Below are 19521 nucleotides of genomic sequence, written 5' to 3'. Positions count from 1 at the left end.
CTGCTTTCGACCGAACGCTGCTGCTTTCGGGCGAAAAATGCTGTTTTCGACCGAACGCTGCTGCTTTCGGCCGAACGCTGCTGCCTTCGACCGACCAAGTAACTGAGGGGATTTTAATTACGACAGGCATGTGGTTTCTCTTGTACCTTGAGAACACACTCACACCTTCTAGAGTCGTGATGAAAATAATCCTTATGACGACCACCAACACTTATGGACCGTTCACCCTTTCACTCACTTCGGGTTGATTGTTCAGTAAATCACTGAACTTTGTGTATGACAGATCTCTTACCCTGTCCATAGAGGAGAGAAGAAAATGTATATATGCTGGTTATCATTATAAATGTGTGGCCACGTCTGTGGAAGAAGAGAACAAAATAGGGTCGCTCTTCTCCTTTACTCACTCTGGAAGTTAAATCGGCTACTTGCGCTACACAAACAGCATTTCACAATGTCACTGAAAGTTTTCTTTCTGCAGACAGCTGTCTCAGCACTCATTAATCCTAACTAAGTGTGAAGAATGCTTGTTGAGTATCCCAAGTGCCTATACACGGCGCTCTACGGCACCCTGCACTCCACACTTGGCACCCCTCGCAACAGGAGTACACTTGCTACTTCAGATTCTTTTAATAATAATAATGTTTATTTAGGTTAAGGTACATACGTTCAAAATGAGTTACAAGAAGAATGTTGGACATCTAGGTAGAGCAAGTATATACTATGCCTAAATTCACCATTACGCAGCGTTTCCCGCATGATGTGGAACAAATAAACTGCACCTGATTTACCTGAGGGCCACTAACCCTAGTGGCCTCGACGAGGACAGGAAGCCGTCGGCTTGACGAAGGTCTCCCCCCCCCCATTTGCCATGATCTTTTCTAGGTAGATTATACAACTTAACACAGTTTTGGCATTTACGGCTTCGGCGGTTAGGCGGTTCCATTGGCTTATAACCCTGTGGATGAAAAAGCATATCCTGTTCTCTGTCCTACATTGAGGTTTCTTGAGCTTGAAACCGTTGCTCTTTGCTCGTGTTACATGTGACCTTTTTGAAGAAATTGTCCGGATCAGCATTCTTCAATTTGTTCTGTATGTTAAAAGTTTCAGTGAGATCGGCCCTGTCATGCCTGGTTTGCAGTGTTGTTAGCCCTGTGGCCTTCAACCGTTCCTGATACGAGAAATGACTTAGCTCTGGAATCACTTTTGTTGTCCGGTGTTGCACTTTCTCCAGAGCAGCTATGTCTTTCTGAAAAAGAAGCTCCATGCTTGGATACTGTAATCCAAATGGGGCACACCAGAGATTTATACAGTTGGATCACTACCTAATTTTCCTTAAAGTCAAAGATACGCTTGATTATTCCAAGGACTTGGGTAGCTTTTCTGGCTGCTGCTGCTCCTGTTGTGGAAGTTTTAGTAAATGGTAGATTTTTACTCCAAAGTCCTTTTCTTCATCAATCTGCTGTAATGTAATATAATTAATTTGGTAGTTATGGCGTGGGTTGCTAAGCCCCACATGCAAGGTAATTTAAACAACATACCTGTCATTTGTCGATATTAAAAGGCATTTGCCAGTCTTCTGATCATTTGTGGAGTTCATAGACTTAAAACTAATTGAGATCAAAAGGAAAAATGAACTAAAGCAGAAAAATATTAACTCGACAATAGTTACATGCTGTATGATACAGCAGAAATTGCAACAAAACAGCAGATAGTAATTATCACAAAATAAACAGAAGTTATACTATTTTTTTTCAATTGCGAGTAACAGAGGTATCAGACGCCTTCATTCCCGAGCTGGCCTCACTATTTGTTGGACTCTTCTATGTGGCAGGACTGCAACTTGGTATTCACACTGCCCACCTGTTCTTCCTTGCCGACGATAAATGTAGACCAGCTTCGTACGGTTGTGCAGAGGATCAGAAGGACTGGGAGGCAACCATCACTGGGACCCTCGGCCCAGCCTCCAAGCACATACAACTGATCTCAGATCACCGAGGGACTGAGGTGCAACTGCCAGCAGATCCTCGTCTTCGAAAACTCCCCCAGGAAGTTTCGCACGGTTACTCCCAAGGTTATTTTTGAGACTGCTACTCCTGGACGTTATAACCTTGCGAAAATCCTTTATTTGTATTGAGGTGATCTTGTTACATCCTCCCCATACAACGTCACAGGATGCAATGGCGCCTGCCTGCAGCTGTCTACGCTACTCAGGAGCTCCTCTGTCGTATCACATGACCTGAGGTAACCTCCCTATTGGTCATTCCTGCTAGCATGTGCCCAATCGTATTTCTTTCCTTCATCCGGGGATTTCAGTATCGCCGTTCCCCTCCGAATTTGGTGCAATTTCTCATACAAGGATGCTGGTGCCCGTCGTTTTGTCGACACACTAGGCTTCCTCCTATCCCTGCAGAAAATGAAAACATATGAATTCAAAAGTCTGGCTTCTTGCTTCTCTATAAGCATAGTAAAATTAATCCTGGGCTTTTATCTACCTACAAGTGGGAGTGTGATTCGTAATAGGTGGGAGACGTATGTAAGCCTTTGGTACATGTAACACGAGCCAGTGTTAGCGGGTAGTTCTATAGTTGTGGCGAGTCAGTGTCGGGAGTAAGTTTAGTATATTTAGATTGGAATTTCGATAAAACAAGTCCTGTGAGTTAAAAGCAACCACAGCACATTTGAAAGGATTGAACGTTTGGTTGTATTCTGCGCAATATCTCTCACATATAATTTCTACAAAGTTTACCATAGCCTCTTTGGTCGGTGCGAGTAGACCTAGATAATCAGCCTAACAGAAAACTTTAGCCTTAGTACTGCATACGCGAGTCAATTCTACTGATTTTTAACTCTTTCAACAATGGATAATGATAGATAGCAAACAATATAGGACTATTTAGAACAGCACCTTTTTTGACCCAATTTTTGGGAAGAAATTTTTAGAGATAATACTGCTCCATTTCACAGCTAATTTGCATACTTGATAAAAATTATAAATATTTAGCGATGACAGGACATACTATTCTGCTAAAGCAATTCTCTGTAAAGTCTGTTGGGTTCAACTTTGTGAACTAGTTTCAGCTACCACGAAAACTACAAAGAGTAATTGGGTAACCAGTTTTGTATGCAAATTAAAAGTCAGAGGTGCCAAGTTCGTTAGCTAGAAAGTCAATGAGTATATAATCAAGTACTTTGTTTAGTAGTGAGTTTACTGCAATACCTCTATAATTATCAGAGGACATAGAGGCTCGGCAGTTCTTTAGAATGGGAACAAGTACAAAAGTGTTTATTACAGATGCGATGTACCATGGGAGAGGCAGCCTGTAAGGAACAGAGGAAGATTGACAGACAGACAGTTTCGGCGTTCCATGTTTAAGGTTGCCAAAGTTTATGGTAAGTGGACTATCATAACTCCCATTTTGCAGTTTTCTCAACCATTACAGAAGTTACTGTATACAGGTGTTTAACAATAAGGGTAGGTGCATACAGGTGGAGTTAGATCAGTTTCAATCTCATCTGTCCTGTGTACAGCACTGTTGTACAACGTTAAATATTTATCTCTGAATACATAACATATTAAGGGGGCCCAGAGGATTCGTCCAAGACGTTCGATGCCCCATAAGCTAGAGCTTTTTATTTTCTAATTTCACCCCAAAAATATGGTGTCACACGAAACACTGATTAGAAAGATAAAGACTCACGGTACTGGTGTGCTATCTTAAGCTTGATAAGGGCATGGCTACGTCAAAGGAAACAAAGAGTTATTATAAATAAGGATAGGATAATTGATAAAGCAACTCTCCAAAATTCTTTCTTTTTATTCCTGGTCTGACCCCTGAATGCGTTTCGTAATTCCTTATTACATTTTCAAAGACTTAGTTTACACACAAAATACATTCATACTTATACTCGTTTTGGGTGAGGTGATATGGCACAAAAGTTTTGGGTGAGGTGAAACAGAAGACAGAACACGAAACAATGGGTAGGAGAACATAAGAATAGAAGTAACTGCAGAAGCCCTATTGGCCCATAATTCCTCTTGCTACTTCCATATTGGTTCGGGGTCTTGAAGTGGGTAGAATATAGTTGTGCATTAATTGGCTGTTGATTGCTGGTGTTGACTTTTTGATGTGTAGTGCCTCGCTGATGTCGAGTCTCCAGCTATCGCTATATTTATCGATGACACACATAAATCACAATAGCGTGATGTATCAAATGAACAAATCCACAAGGGCCGTGACGAGGATTCGAACCTACGTCTGAGATCATCCCAGACGCTGCCTTAATCGACTGAGCTACGGCATGGACAAAAGAGTTGAAACCAGAAGTTGTACCTAACTTACTTGGATCCCGCAGCCTCTCCGAGACACAAACCAGGGTTTTACACAACTCCCCCCTGCACTCGAGCTATGTCAATAGGCCGTTAATTCTACCTCTTCGCCCTTACATCAATACACACAGAGATCACAATAGCATGATGTATCAAATGAACAAATCCACAAGGGCCGTGACGAGGATTCGAACCTACGTCCGAGATGATCCTAAATGCTGCCTTAATCGACTGAGCTACGACATGGTCAAAAGCCTATTAACGAATAGGCTTTTGTGTTCTATTGGCAATAGGCTAATAGAACGACCTATTGACATAGCTCGAGTGCATGGGGGACAACGTGCAACATATGGCGCTGTTTTTCAAAAAAAAACATTTTTTACCTGTCACAGGTAAGGCATCTATATAGTAGGTATATAAAAACATGCGCGTATTCGAATGGAACGTCGTGTCAAAATTTTGAAGCAATCAGTGAACTTACTTATATATATATATATATATATATATATATATATATATATATATATATATATATATATATATATATATATATATATATATGTATATATAAATATATATATATATATATATATATATATATATATATATATATATATATATATATCAACTCTGAAGAACTCTGAAGAAGCTGAAGAACTCTGTAGGGTAAGGCAGGTCTTAGTCAACAACGGCTTCTCCAATGGTTTCGTTGAAGACATCATAAGAAGGAAGGTGAAACGCCATGCAACCTCTGAAGAGACAACCAACACAACACCTATACCCCCTATTAGACTATTTTACAGGAACTTCTTTTCCACAGCTCATAAAACGGAGGAAAGGGTCCTGAAAGATATTGTTAATAGAAACGTTATCCCTACAGACAAAAATCAGACGATACAACTGACGATTTACTATTAAACCAAGAAAACGGCCAGCCTACTCATGAGAAACTCTCCAGACACAAAGCAGAACGCTTTGAAAGAGACCAATGTCGTCTTTGCCTTCAAATGCCCACTTGGGGACTGTAAGCCTCAAAGAATTCAGTATATAGGCAAGACAACAACATCTCTTTCCAGGCGATTAACGATGCATAAGCAACAGGGCTCCATTAAGGAACATATAATCTGTTCCCACAACCAGACCATCACCAGAGAAGTCTTAACACAAAACACGGAAATCATCGATAGATACAGCGATAGCAGGCGGCTAGATATCTGTGAGGCACTACACATTAAGAAGTTGACACCAGCAATCAACAGCCAATTAATGCACAACTATATTCTACCCACTTCAAGACTCCGCACCAATATAGAAGCATCAAGAAATATGGGCCAATAGGCCCTTTGCAGTTACTTCCATTCTTCCCTTTAACTTACCCAATATTATACCCATTGTTTCGTGTTCTGTCTTGTGTTGAAAGTTTGTTTTCACCTCATCCAAAACTGTTGTAACATATCACCTCACCCAAATGCAGGTATAAAATCGAAGCTGTTTAAACTCTGTTTAGTTATAGTTGTGTGTGTGTAAACTAAAGTCTTTGAAAATGTAATAAGTTTTACGAAACGCGTTCAAGTGTCGCGTCAGACTAGAAATAAAAATGAATTTTGGAGAATTGATTTTTCAGTTACCATCATCAGTAAAAAGAAATATAAGAAACATTGAGAAAATTCGTGTTAGAATTATTAATCTTACTTTTTCGGTCATATTTAATAATATATATATATATATATATATATATATATATATATATATATATATATATATATATATATATATATATATATATAATATATATATATAAATATATATAAATATATATATATATATATATATATAAAAATAGGAAGGGAGTACCACCTCTAGCTGGAAGAAGGGGGACCCATAGCCTCGGAGGAAACCACGCATAACGCATTAGAGGGAATGTTTAGATCCCCTCCAATACGGTTTCTGTGTGCTTTTCTCCTACCACCCCCTTCCTTTTTTATTTTTTGTGCTTATATATATATTTATATATATATATTTATATATAAATATATTTATACTCAGAAGGGAACTCATGCCTAACAAACCTTCTGGAATTCTATGATAAAGTAACAAGAATAAGGCAGGACAGGGAAGGATGGGCAGACTGCATATTTCTGGACTGTCAAAAAGCCTTTGGCACAGTACCACACGGGAGACTGCTATTCAAACTTCAGAGGCAGGCGGGAGTAAGTAGAAAAGCCCAACTTGGGTAAAGAATTGCTTAACAGGCACGAGCCAGAGAGTAACAGTCAGGAGGCGAGAAGTCAGACTGGCGAACAATAACGAGTGGAGTATTTCAAGAATCGGTGTGTGTATATATATATATATATATATATATATATATATATATATATATTTATATATATATATAATATATAGGAATATAATGTTTATATATATATAATATATTTATATATATTTATATATATATATATAATATATATATAAATATATATAAATATATATATATATATATATATATATATATATATATATATATATATATATATATATATATATATATATATATACACACACCGATTCTTGAAATACTCCACTCGTTATTGTTCGCCAGTCTGACTTCTCGCCTCCTGACTGTTACTCTCTGGCTCGTGCCTGTTAAGCAATTCTTTACCCAAGTTGGGCTTTTCTACTTACTCCCGCCTGCCTCTGAAGTTTGAATAGCAGTCTCCCGTGTGGTACTGTGCCAAAGGCTTTTTGACAGTCCAGAAATATGCAGTCTGCCCATCCTTCCCTGTCCTGCCTTATTCTTGTTACTTTATCATAGAATTCCAGAAGGTTTGTTAGGCATGAGTTCCCTTCTCTGAACCCATGTTGATGTTTGTTTACATACCTAATGTTCTCTAGGTGTGCAACCAGTCTTAACCTGATTATTCTTTCAAGTACTTTACAGGGGATGCTTGTCAGTGATACTGGTCTGTAGTTAATAAGTGCCTCTTCCCTATCTTCTTTTTTGAAAATTTGTACCACATTTGTCTTCTTCCAGCAACTGGGCAACTCCCCCTTCGTAAGTGACTCATTATAGATCCTTGCCAGAGGCATGCTGAGGGCCTGTGCTGCTTCTTTTAGTATCCACGGTGATACATTGTCTGGTCCAACTGCTTTAGTTTCATCCAGTGTTGTTAGCTGTTTCATTACCTCCTCTGTTGTCACTTCCATATCTGTTAGTATTTCATCTTGGGTCATCTCTTCTAGCGTCTCCTTGGTGTAGTGGTAAGACACTCGCCTGGCGTTCCGCGAGCGCTTTGTCATGGGTTCGTATCCTGGCCGGGGAGGATTTACTGGGCGCAAATCCTTAACTGTAGCCTCTGTTTAATTCAACAGTAAAATGTGTACTTGGTTGTAAAAACGAGTCTTCGCGGCGGGGATCGTATTCCAGGGACCTGCCCGAAACGCTACGCGTGCTAGTGGCTGTACAAGAATGTAACAACTTTTGTATATATCTAAAAAAAAACAACCTCAATCTCTCTGTGGTTGAGGTCCCCCATGACCAACAGTTTCGCTCTCATTCTGTGAGCTGTTCTTGGTGCCCTCTGCAGTTCATCTGTACATGTCTTGTTGTTATCATTATATTCCTACCTGGGCCTTCTACTGTTTGGTGGGGGATTGTAGATCATCAAGATCACAATCCTCTTCCCATCTACTGACAGAATCCCACGTATGGAGCTTGTGTTTCAACTAGTCCCCTGATTCTCTAGTTCCTCTAATTTCCGTTTCCGCATTATCAGAGTGCCTCTCCCCTTCTCTGTCTCGGTGTACTTTCTTTCCTTATCACTTGGTATCCCAAGTACCAAGTGATAAGGAAAGATTACAGTCTAGGAAGATTACATCCCAGATCATATAATTTATTTTACTTTCCACTATTGCAATTATGTCTGGATCTGCTTCACTCTTTTATTTCATCTTCTGTGTGTGTGTAAATAAATGTAAATACTTTGTCAATGTAAATGTATAATAATAAATGTCAATAAATGTAAATACTTTGCGTGTGTGTGTGTGTGTATGTGTGTGTGTGTGTGTGTGGCCGGGCCGGGAGGCGACCATTCAGTCTGTCTCAAACCTTAACGGCGCGAGCAGTGTGTGAGGGCTGCACGCTCTCGGCCACAGGCTCCTCTACCGTGTGCAACTGTGACCTGCTGTGGCACTCCCTGTCACCCGCCTCTCACTAAACTTACACAAGAATGCTTCTACAAGATTTACGTTTGAAGTGAACCATTTGTTGAGCTCCAGAATACGTGAACTTCAATTAGCTGTGAAAAAACCGTCTGTATTTATCAAATATATTGCTTAATTTGTGTTATTATGCACTTTGCATTGCATTAAAAGTGAGATATTTCAAATTATTTAATATAAATGTGCAGAAAATACATTTTATACTATGCAATCAAATTGTGTTGAATAACAAGTGGTTCGTAGGCTACCGGTAAGCACTCCGTTGTGAGCTGATTGTTATTTAAACCCCTACTTAGAAAAAATAAATTTGTGATCGATTCATTGTGGATATATTACATCTAGAAGCATAGACGAACTCTTCTGAACTGGTGGTAATGTGAATCGCGATTGTTCAGTAATCGGTAAATAATTTCCGATAAATGGCCTGGAACTTGCTTTAACTGATCTTAAAGTTGCGAATGTGAATTACTTTCAGATTTAGAGCGTTAAGCCAGTATGAAAGTAGGCTATAATGAGAAAAGAGGCCAACAAGGTGTAATTTCGTTCTAGCAAGTGAAGGATCCAATTAGCAAGTGAGCACCAGCTCTGGGAGTGTGAGGTGAGGCTACGGAAGCAAGTACATATCCTCCTGATCACAGCTTACTGAAGCTCCTCTGGTCAAGACGCTACACATCCAGCAAGATGTCTTCCCTCTTCAGCAAGTTCAGGAAAAATAAAGAAGGTAATTATACAAACGTTGTTAGTTAAGTGGGTTAATCATGAATGTGCTGGGGATTGAGATGACCCCAACTTTGGTGGAGGTCATCTCATGTAGTGGCAGGTGTTAGGGTTGTTTGTGAAGACCCCTGCCTCTTTGGTATTAGTCATCACTCGGGTTAGGGCAGGTGTTTAGAGAGTGGCAGCTGACATGACCCGCCACACCGGTACCCAACACAGGTGATCAAATGACATCTGTCAACTTCAACATTCGATGGGTTAAAAGTCGTTTGGGGGTCACGGTGATCTATGAATTGTGAATAAGACCTAATGATTATGTTAACAGACTATACAACTAGCACATCAAGGCTGTAACAAGCTGAGCTAGATGACTGTTGAGGTGCAGTTGCTGAGGCAATACTGTGCTTCAGTGCCTCTGCCACTACCACGCGCAGAATAAACATGGCTACTTAACTGGTGTTCTTGCAGTCTTGCAAAGCCACTAACACGCATACCGTCTAGGGCAGGTCCTTAATCTCAAGGTAAGGTAACCATCGCAAGGTACCATAATACAAATTGATGGGAGTGTTCGAACTGGTGAAGTTGCATATCTTAAATACTAAAATTAGGAGAGTGGGTAGCACAAAATACAGGGTGATTTTGAAGCACAAATTAGGAAACTATGAGCATGAAATTAGGTACTCGTTGCTTTTAATTTTGAATAAATCATAAATGGACTAAACTGCTCAGGTTGTGAAACAAGTGAGAAACGCGTGTGTAACGACCCGCTTCGCTCGTAACATCATCACTGCATCGTATTAAGAGGAGCGGCTTTCATGACTCACCAGCGCCGCTCCTGTGCCAGGAAAGTCCTCTACGGGCTCACCATAGCCCGTGCTACTGGCCCCGCTCCTGTGCCAGGTAAGTTACGGGCTCACCATAGCCCGTGCTACTTGGAACTCGTTCTAAATAGCTGAATCTATAACAACAACAACATGACCCACCATATTGACCACAACCGCCCCGGTCACCACACAGACGCGGGAATGACCCCTGCGATGGTAGTTGTAATTAATTTAACCACTTCAGCGACCACCATGAAGAACTGCCTCTTTGGCAATGATGCACAAGCCTATTAACGATTTTCCCCTCGTTACTTTGTCACGTGACTTTATCAGTGTAAGGCTGCAGGGACACAGACGTCTTTGTGTCCCCTCCCTATATATATATATGTGTGTGTGTACTCACCTAGTTGTGTCTGCAGGATCGAGCATTGACTCTTGGATCCCGCCTTTCGAGCATCGGTTGTTTACAGCAATGACTCCTGTCCCATTTCCCTATCATACCTGGTTTTAAAATTATGAATAGTATTTGCTTCCACAACCTGTTCCTGAAGTGCATTCCATTTTCCCACTACTCTCACGCTAAAAGAAAACTTCCTAACATCTCTGTGACTCATCTGACTTTCAAGCTTCCATCCATGTCCCCTCGTTCTGTTACTATTCCGTGTGAACATTTCGTCTATGTCCACTCTGTCAATCCCTCTGAGTATCTTATACGTTCCTATCATGTCCCCCCTCTCCCTTCTTCTTTCTAGTGTCGTAAGGCACAGTTCCCTCAGGCGCTCCTCATACCCCATCCCTCGTAGCTCTGGGACGAGTCTCGTTGCAAACCTCTGAACCTTTTCCAGTTTCATTATATGCTTCTTCAGATGGGGACTCCATGATGAGGCGGCATACTCTAAGACTGGCCTTACGTAGGCAGTGTAAAGCGCCCTAAATGCCTCCTTACTTAGGTTTCTGAATGATGTTCTAACTTTTGCCAGTGTAGAGTACGCTGCTGTCGTTATCCTATTTATATGTGCCTCTGTGTATGTGTGTGTGTGTGTGTGTGTGTGTGTGTGTGTGTGTGTGTGTGTGTGTGTGTGTGTGTGTGTGTGTACTCACCTAGTTGTACTCACCTAGTTGTGCTTGCGGGGGTTGAGCTCTGGCTCTTTGGTCCCGCCTCTCAACCGTCAATCAACAGGTGTACAGATTCCTGAGCCTATTGGGCGCTATCATATCTACACTTGAAACTGTGTATGGAGTCAGCCTCCACCACATCACTTCCTAATGCATTCCATTTGTCAACCACTCTGGCACTAAAAAAGTTATTTCTAATATCTCTGTGGCTCATTTGGGCGCTCAGTTTCACACACACACACACACGCTCAGCGTGTGTGTGTGTAAATCACGAAAATTAACACGTGGTGAAAAATGTGACAGTGTCAGACCACGGAAAAAGAATTGAAACAGGATTTTCCTTAAGTACTTTCGTATTTAATAATACGAAAGTACTAGTACTTTCTTCACTCTTAGAAAGTGAAGAAAGGGGAAGGGTGAATAAAGTACATCTACACCCTTCTGAAGATGTAATATTAAATACGTTTCAATTCTTCCTCTGTGGTCTGACACTGTCATATATATATATATATATATATATATATATATATATATATATATATATATATATATATATATATATATATATATATATATATATAATGTTATTTAAAAGGGTGTGTATGGAACACTGCAGTAGATCCAGTTGTTCCAAAAATTATAGCCGCAGTCAAATATAACCCGCCAGCAAATGACAGAAGACCCAGACAGGAATATGATAGAAACAACATGGCCACCATTAACATAATAGAAAGAACAGCGTCTCTCGCTAGCAGGAATGGATCTGGACTACTAATCATGGGGGACTTCAACCATGGGAAGATAGATTGGGAGAACAGAGACCCGCATGGAGGACCAGATACATGGAGAGCTAAGCTGCTGGACGTGGCAACAAGAAACTTCCTAAGCCAACGCATGAAAGAATCAACAAGAATGAGAGGGGAAGATAAACCAGCCTTGCTTGATCTGATATTTACCTTCAATGAGTGGGATATAAGGGAAGTTAAGATGGAAGCACCCATGGGAATGAGTGATCACAGTGTATTTATCTTTGAGTACTTGGTAGAGCTAGGACTTATCTCCCCAGAAAAAGAACTAGGGAACAAAAGGCTGGCATACCGAAAGGGGAATTATGAGGGGATGAGACGTTTCCTAAGGGATATACCATGGGACACAGACCTCAGAGATAAGTCTGTAAAGATATGATGGACTATGTCACCCAAAAGTGTCATGAGGCCCTAAACAGGTTTATCCCGGCCCAAGATGAAAAATCTGAGAAGCAAAAGAAGAATTCATGGTTTAATAGGGTATGTATGGAAGCAAAGGAACTGAACAAAAGGGCGTGGAGGAACTTCCGTAATAACAGAACACCAGAAAGTAGAGAGAGATACCAGAGAACCAGGAATGAGTATGTTAGTGTGAGAAGGGAAGCAGAGAAAAAATATAAAAATAATATAGCAAGCAAAGTCAAGACCGAACCAAAGCTACTCCACAGTCACATCAGGAGGAAAACATCATTAAAAGAACAGATAATGAAACTTAGAACAGGCGAGGACAGGTATACAGAGAATGACAAAGAGGTGTGTGAAGAACTCAACAAGAGGTTCCAGGAGGTCTTCACTATAGAACAAGGTGAGGTCACTGCGTTAGGAGAAATGGAAGTAAACAAGGCGGCCTTGGAAGGGTTCGAAATTACGAGAGATGAGGTCAAGATACACCTGTTGGATCTGAATGTCAGGAAAGTCTGGTGGTTTAGACGGGATCTCACCATGGGTATTGAAAGAATGTGCAGAGGCACTCTGCTTGCCTCTCTCGATAGTGTACAGTAGGTCACTGGAGACGGCAGACCTACCAGAAATATGGAAGACGGCTAATGTGGTCCCAGTATACAAAAAGGGTGACAGACAAGAGGCACTGAACTACAGGCCAGTGTCCTTAACTTGTATAACCATGCAAGATGATGGAGAAGATCGTGAGAAAAAATCTAGTAACACATCTGGAGAGAAGGGACTTTGTGACAAATCGTCAACATGGGTTCAGGGAGGGTAAATCTTGCCTTACAGGCTTAATAGAATTCTACGACCAGGTGACAAAGATTAAGCAAGAACGAGAAGGCTGGGCGGACTGCATTTTTTTGGACTGTCGGAAAGCCTTTGACTCAGTCCCCCCATAAGAGGCTGGTACATAAGCTGGAGAGACAGGCAGGAGTAACTGGTAAAGTGCTCCAGTGGATAAGAGAATACTTAAGCAATAGGAAGCAAAGAGTTACAGTGAGGGGTGAGACCTCAGATTGGCGTGAAGTCACCAGTGGAGTCCCACAGGGCTCTGTACTCGGTCCTATCCTGTTTCTGATATACGTAGACGTTCTCCCGGAGGGTATTGACTCATTTCTCTCAATGTTTGCTGACGATGCCAAAATTATGAGAAGGATTAAGACTGAGGAGGACTGCTTGAGGCTTCAAGTAGACCTACACAAACTGAAGGAATGGTCGAACAAATGGTTGTTAGAGTTTAACCCAAGCAAATGTAATGTAATGAAGAGAGGTGTAGGAAGCAGGAGACCAGTTACAAGGTATCATCTGGGAGATGAAAGTCTTCAAGAGTCAGAGAGAGAGAGAAAGACCTGGGGGTTGATATCACGCCAGACCTGTCCCCTGAAGCCCATATCAAGAGGATAACATCAGCAGCATATGCCAGGTTGGCTAAAATATGAACTGCATTTAGACACTTGTGTAAGGAATCATTCGGAACTTTGTATACCACGTACGTCAGACCAATCCTGGAGTATGCAGCTCCAGCATGGAGTTCATATCTAGTCACGCATAAGACTAAACTGGAAAAGGTTCAAAGGTTTGCCACCAGACTAGTACCCGGGCCGAGAGGCATGACCTTCGAGGAGAGACTATGGGAATTAAACCTCACGTCGCTGGAAGACATAAGAGTTAGGGGGACATGATCACCATGTACAAGATTCTCAGAGGAATTGACAGGATACATAAAGACAGGCTATTTAACACAAGGGGCACACGCACAAGGGGACACAGGTGGAAATTGAGTACCCAAATGAGCCACAGATATATTAGAAAGAACTTTTTTAGTGTCAGAGTGGTTGACAAATGGAATGCATAAGGCAGTGATGTGGAGGCTGACTCCATACACAGTTTCAAGTGTAGATATGACAGAGCCCAGTAGGCTCAGGAACCTGTACACCAGTTGATTGACAGTTGAGAGGCGGGACCAAAGAGCTAGAGCTCAACCCCGCAAGCACAAATAGGTGAGTACTTGTCCATTCCAAGCAGGTTCTATTTAGATACAGTCATTTGTAATAGATCCTGTTTATTATTTAGATCCAATCAGCTTTAAGTTTTTCAACCACTGCGAGTATATTCCTCACCTCTGTTCTCAGCGGTCTTCCTTATACCTTCATCCTTTTTTTTCTTACCCTAGTCTTTGATAGTTTAATTTTCGGTGTTTGTCTTGGAGGGAAGTGAAAGACTTTTCACTCAACTACTTCACATTTCTCATCACATTTCCTTGCACTAATCGTAAGGTATTTGTTGCCGATGACAGTCCATTTCTCATTGGCCTTCTGGTCCCTGTAGATGGTTGTGGTGTTTGCCACCCTCCTCTTTGAGGCGCTGACACTTGCTTCTTCACCAACAATATTTCTGCCTTTAAGTCAAGACAGAGTTTCTCGTGGTTTTCTGAACGAGACATTCTTACAATCAATTTAGTGTAAAGTCAAAACTGTCGTACAAGAAAATGGCAGCGGTTCGTGAAATTGATATAATGTCCCGTTTTCTGTTCATCGATCCTCTCGTAAGTTAGGATAAGGTATCTTACTTCGTCAGTTTCTTGACGTTGGGAATGCTCGTGAGTACGGGCTGTTAATACAAGCTAGTCCAAACACCACAGACTAATCTACATAAATAAAAATTGAAATGTTCGTTTGTGCATAACCGCAAATCTGCGAAAGTTCTGCACCGATTGCTTTGAAATGTTCACACAACGTTCCATTCGCATCCGGCCAGGTTTTTATATACATATTATATAGATGTCACGTCAGTGACGGTAAAAAACATGCTTTTTCTGAAAAACTGTTTTTCACGTGAGGGAAATCTTCGAAATCTCTTTACCGATTGCTTTGAAATTTTGACACAACGTTGCATTCGAATAGGCGCGTCTTTTTATATATCTTCAATATTCATATCTCAATTGTGACAGGAAAAAAACATTTTTTTTTTTTTTAACAGCGCCATCTGTTAGACGTAAGAGCAACACACGCTGTAATCTCCGAAAGTTCTTCACCGATTACTTTGAAATTTTGACAACGTTGTATTCGAATAGGCGCGTCTTTTTATATACCTGCTATATAGATGCCACCCCTGTGACAGGTAAAAACATGCGTTTTTGAAAAACGCCAAATGTTGTACATAATAGCAACATGCATGCTATACTAAATATGTCACGAATGCCATTTCAATGTTTCCGATTGCATTGATAAATTTAATTTTCATAGATTTTAATTTTGATTTTGATTTAATTATTTTGTGTGAATTGCGCTGGAATTGAGCTGTGTTGTTTACCATACCATTCATTTCGTGAGTATAGTTTATTTTTTTTTATTTTTTTCATATTTTCAATTCATTTTTTAACTGTTTTTCTTATATTTCACTGATGGGAACATCAGATCAATTGATGTTCTCAATTTTCTGATAGGAACATCAGACCTTTTGTGAAGGCATCGGACGAGGGAGTGGGGAATGGTGGGGATGACGAGGGGACGGAAGTGAGAGATGGTGGGGAGGACGAGGGGACAAGCGAGGGGGTAATGGTGGGGAAGGACAAGGGGACGGGGGAGTTTGGGATGGTGGGGACGAGGGGATAGGGGAATGGAGAATGGTGGGGAGGACAAAGGGGCAGGGGAGCGGGGCATGGTGGGAAGGAAGAGGGGACGGTGGAGTGGGGAATGGTGGGAAGGACGAGGGGATGGTGGAGTGGGGAATGGTTGGGAGGCCGATTAGACGGGTGAGGGGAAAATGGTGGGGAGGACTGGGGGACAGGGAAGGTTGCTGTGGCCGGGTACTGCTAGTAATATATAAGTCCGTTCGAGGCGATTTTCCTAACCGGGGTTGTGTTTAGGAAGGGCAGGCGCCGTACATAAAAGAATTCGCTAGAAGGATTTTTGCAACGTTTCTGGCAAAGGGAGAAAGTTGTATATTGCTTTTATTTATTATGAGGAGCTTTTAAGCGCTGAGGATAATAGAGAGAGGGAATTATCAGGGGAAAGCGCCAAGCCATTACGACTATATAGCACTTGCAAGGGGTTAGGATAAGGATGGGGCTGGGGGGGGATGAGAATAATAGAGCTTATTCTATTAAATCAATATGAGAACAATGTGTAGTGTTGTGGAACAAACAGGAGTGTATAACGTCGGGGTGGGTGGAGTAGGTTATCTTGAGGTTATCTTGAGATGATTTCGGGGCTTTTTAGTGTCCCCGCGGCCCGGTCCTCGACCAGGCCTCCACCCCCAGGAAGCAGCCCGTGACAGCTGACTAACACCCGGGTACCTATTTACTGCTAGGTAAATGGTGGTTTAAGAGAATGGAACATGTACTTTTAGATCCTTGTAAATCACAATGATCCCAACCGTCGGACACAAACTAGTAAAGACATACTAAAAGGGATAATAAGATTGAAATATTTCGAGGCATTATTATATAGAAATGGAAAATAAGAGGAAGTGTATTGAAAGAGAAGAAGAGGTTCCAAAAGTAAACACCATAATGGAATGAAGCTATGTTAGTATGGAGGTGAAGAAAGAATTGAGTCATTAGACGACCGACATTTAGTGAGGCAGGGCCCAGCAACTAAAGCTCAGTCCTAAGAAGTGTGTTAGCCGTGAGCACATGTACTCACCACACACACACACACACACACGCACGCAATTCTACAAATACGACAAGTCCTATACCTCCAGGGCGCCAGTCGCTTCTCATTTTACAGAGGCTGAGGGTGACGGAACGGGGGCGCGGTCTCTACACGAGTCCAGCCTGGCTCCAGTGTTCTATGATGGTTGGTGAGATGTAAGGCAATTGCTGACAATGCCTCGTATGATAATTTATAATGCCTCGTGAGTATGGTTTAATGATCTATAATGCTTCATGGGGTTTGAAGCCATGCTTTGTAATGGGTCATGGATGTGAAATAGTGGTTTATTATGGCTCTTAGGTGTGAAATAGTGTTTTTTAATTAGTCTTGCGAATGAAGTCAAGATTTATAATTAGTCACGGTATAAGGAAATGTTTATAATTAGTCATAGTGTGAGGTAATGTCTATAATTAGTCATATTGGGAGGTAATGTTTATTAATTAGTCATATTGTGAGGTAATGTCTATAATTAGTCATATTGTGAGGTAATGTTTATTAATTAGTCATATTGTGAGGTAATGTTTATTAATTAGTCATATTGTGAGGTAATGTTGATAATGGCTATTGCTGTGCATGTTGGGAAAGGTTTAAGGCTATCACAAGTAGAATCTGATATCTGGTTATCACAGCACCACCAAGCGATAAGATAACAGGCATCGGCACGCCTCCACATTCCCCATCTTCCCCACCCCAACCCCACACCTGTAAGACTGAGCATCTATGCCCTGAACCACTGTAAGACTGAGCACCTATGCCATGAACCACTGCGAGACTGAGCACCTATGCCCTGAACCACTGCGAGACTGAGCACCTATGCCATGAACCACTGCGAGACTGAGCACCTGTGCCCTGAACCACTGCGAGACTGAGCACCTGTGCCCTGAATCACTGCGAGACTGAGCACCTATGCCCTGAATCACTGCGAGACTGAGCACCTATGCAAAACAGCCTTTAGTCGTGTTATTTGAGTTTTGCTAATTATTAATCACCGCTATGGAGCCCAATTCACATTTAGTGGACTCCATAGAAATAATTATGTTATAACTACTATAAATTATTGACTGGTTCTAAGTGTCTTTCATCGGTCACAAATCCTGAGCCCTCGAGTACTATTGATATTTTTAATAAGTTCTAACATCTATAGTGTTTTATTAATTATCTATACGGGATTATAGGACATCGTTGGTATTGGTGAAAATATTGGTATCTGGATAACTCTAATACACAGATAATATTGATCACAAACTTCGAAGAGCTTTCACGGACGGTTTATTGACGGTTGAGAGGCGGGACCAAAGAGCCAGAGCTCAACCCCCGCAAGCACAACTAGGTGAGTACGTTTTCTGTGCACAAATTAAAGTGGGAGATAAAGAGAGAGCGAGAAAGAGAGAGAAATTGATATTGGAAAATATAGACGAATAATTTGCAAATCCGACCAGGGGGGGGGAGGGAACTATCAGGAGAAACACAAGAGAAAGAGAAATAAGAGAAAACACGAGAAAGAGCCAATACCTTAAGACAAGCCCTTACGATCCCTTGCTAACTTGGAAGGGATCAGGATAAGGATTTGGGATGGGACATAGTGTGGTGGGGGGGGGGAGGGGGGGGGAGGGGGGGGGAGAGTAGATCCGAACAGGTCGTTCTCAATATATCCGGATTGTGACGTCAGTGAATATTGGGAGTATTATTAAAGGCACTTGGTAGTGGTCCCTGACCCACAGCCAGGTATGTCTGCTTGTCCCCTGTCCCTGTCTGTCCCTGCCTCCCCTCTCACTACCCCTGGCTCTAAGCTCTTGATTCCCCTCACTCACTCCCTATTCTTTTCATCTCTCCCTCGGCTCTCCCCTCTTCTCTTTTCTCCTGCTTTTTATCATCTTTTGTATCTCCCGCCCTCTAAATCTTTGCTTACCTCCCTCCCTCCCTCCCTCCCTCCCTCCCTTGTCCTTGTTCTTGTTTACCTCACTTCCTTCTTCTCTCTCTGCTGTTTCCTTCATGCTTCTACGTTCTTTATATTTCCCAATATTCTCTCAATTCACTAGTCTGCTCCTCTCATATTCTCTCTTATTCTTTCATCATCTTCGTTAACTTCTTTCCCCCCCCCCCTTTATCTTCATCTGTCAATCATCTTCCCTTCCTTCTATTGTTTCCCTATTCGGTCCTGCCCCTTCGTAACCCCTCCATTCATTTTTCATATTCAAACCTCTGTCCTCTATTCTTCCTCAGTCAGTCCTCTATCCTGTATTCAATTTCATTATTTAGTACTGTTCCGTCCTTTCCTCTTCCCTATTCCGTGTGTGAGGAGATAGGTTCAATGTGATGTCTACTCTCACGTCTATTGTTTGTCCAATTCTATAAACATTTCCTTTTCATACTTTTAATACTCTACATTCGCTGAAATTTAACCCGCA

The 19521-nt window shown here is 41.5% G+C and overlaps 1 protein-coding gene across 2 annotated transcripts in view; it reads left to right on the top strand.

The window, feature by feature from the left end:
* The first annotated feature begins 8418 nt into the window (after window positions 1–8418).
* Pka-C1 (Protein kinase, cAMP-dependent, catalytic subunit 1) overlaps window positions 8419–19521 on the top strand; it is an 894574-nt gene continuing 883471 nt past the window's right edge. The window contains exon 1 of one of the 2 annotated variants that reach the window (XM_069307461.1): window positions 8419–9266. In XM_069307461.1, coding sequence (XP_069163562.1) covers window positions 9227–9266 — 40 coding nt within the window. In that variant the 5' untranslated portion in view covers window positions 8419–9226. The remainder of the gene's footprint in view (window positions 9267–19521) is intronic. The other variant, XM_069307460.1, reaches the window with a different exon arrangement.

The sequence above is a fragment of the Procambarus clarkii genome, chromosome 60 (assembly GCF_040958095.1).
Source record: "Procambarus clarkii isolate CNS0578487 chromosome 60, FALCON_Pclarkii_2.0, whole genome shotgun sequence".
NCBI lineage: Eukaryota > Metazoa > Arthropoda > Malacostraca > Decapoda > Cambaridae > Procambarus > Procambarus clarkii.
The sequence above is the reverse complement of the archived record's forward strand: the minus strand, read 5'-3'. Positions and strand labels throughout refer to the sequence as shown.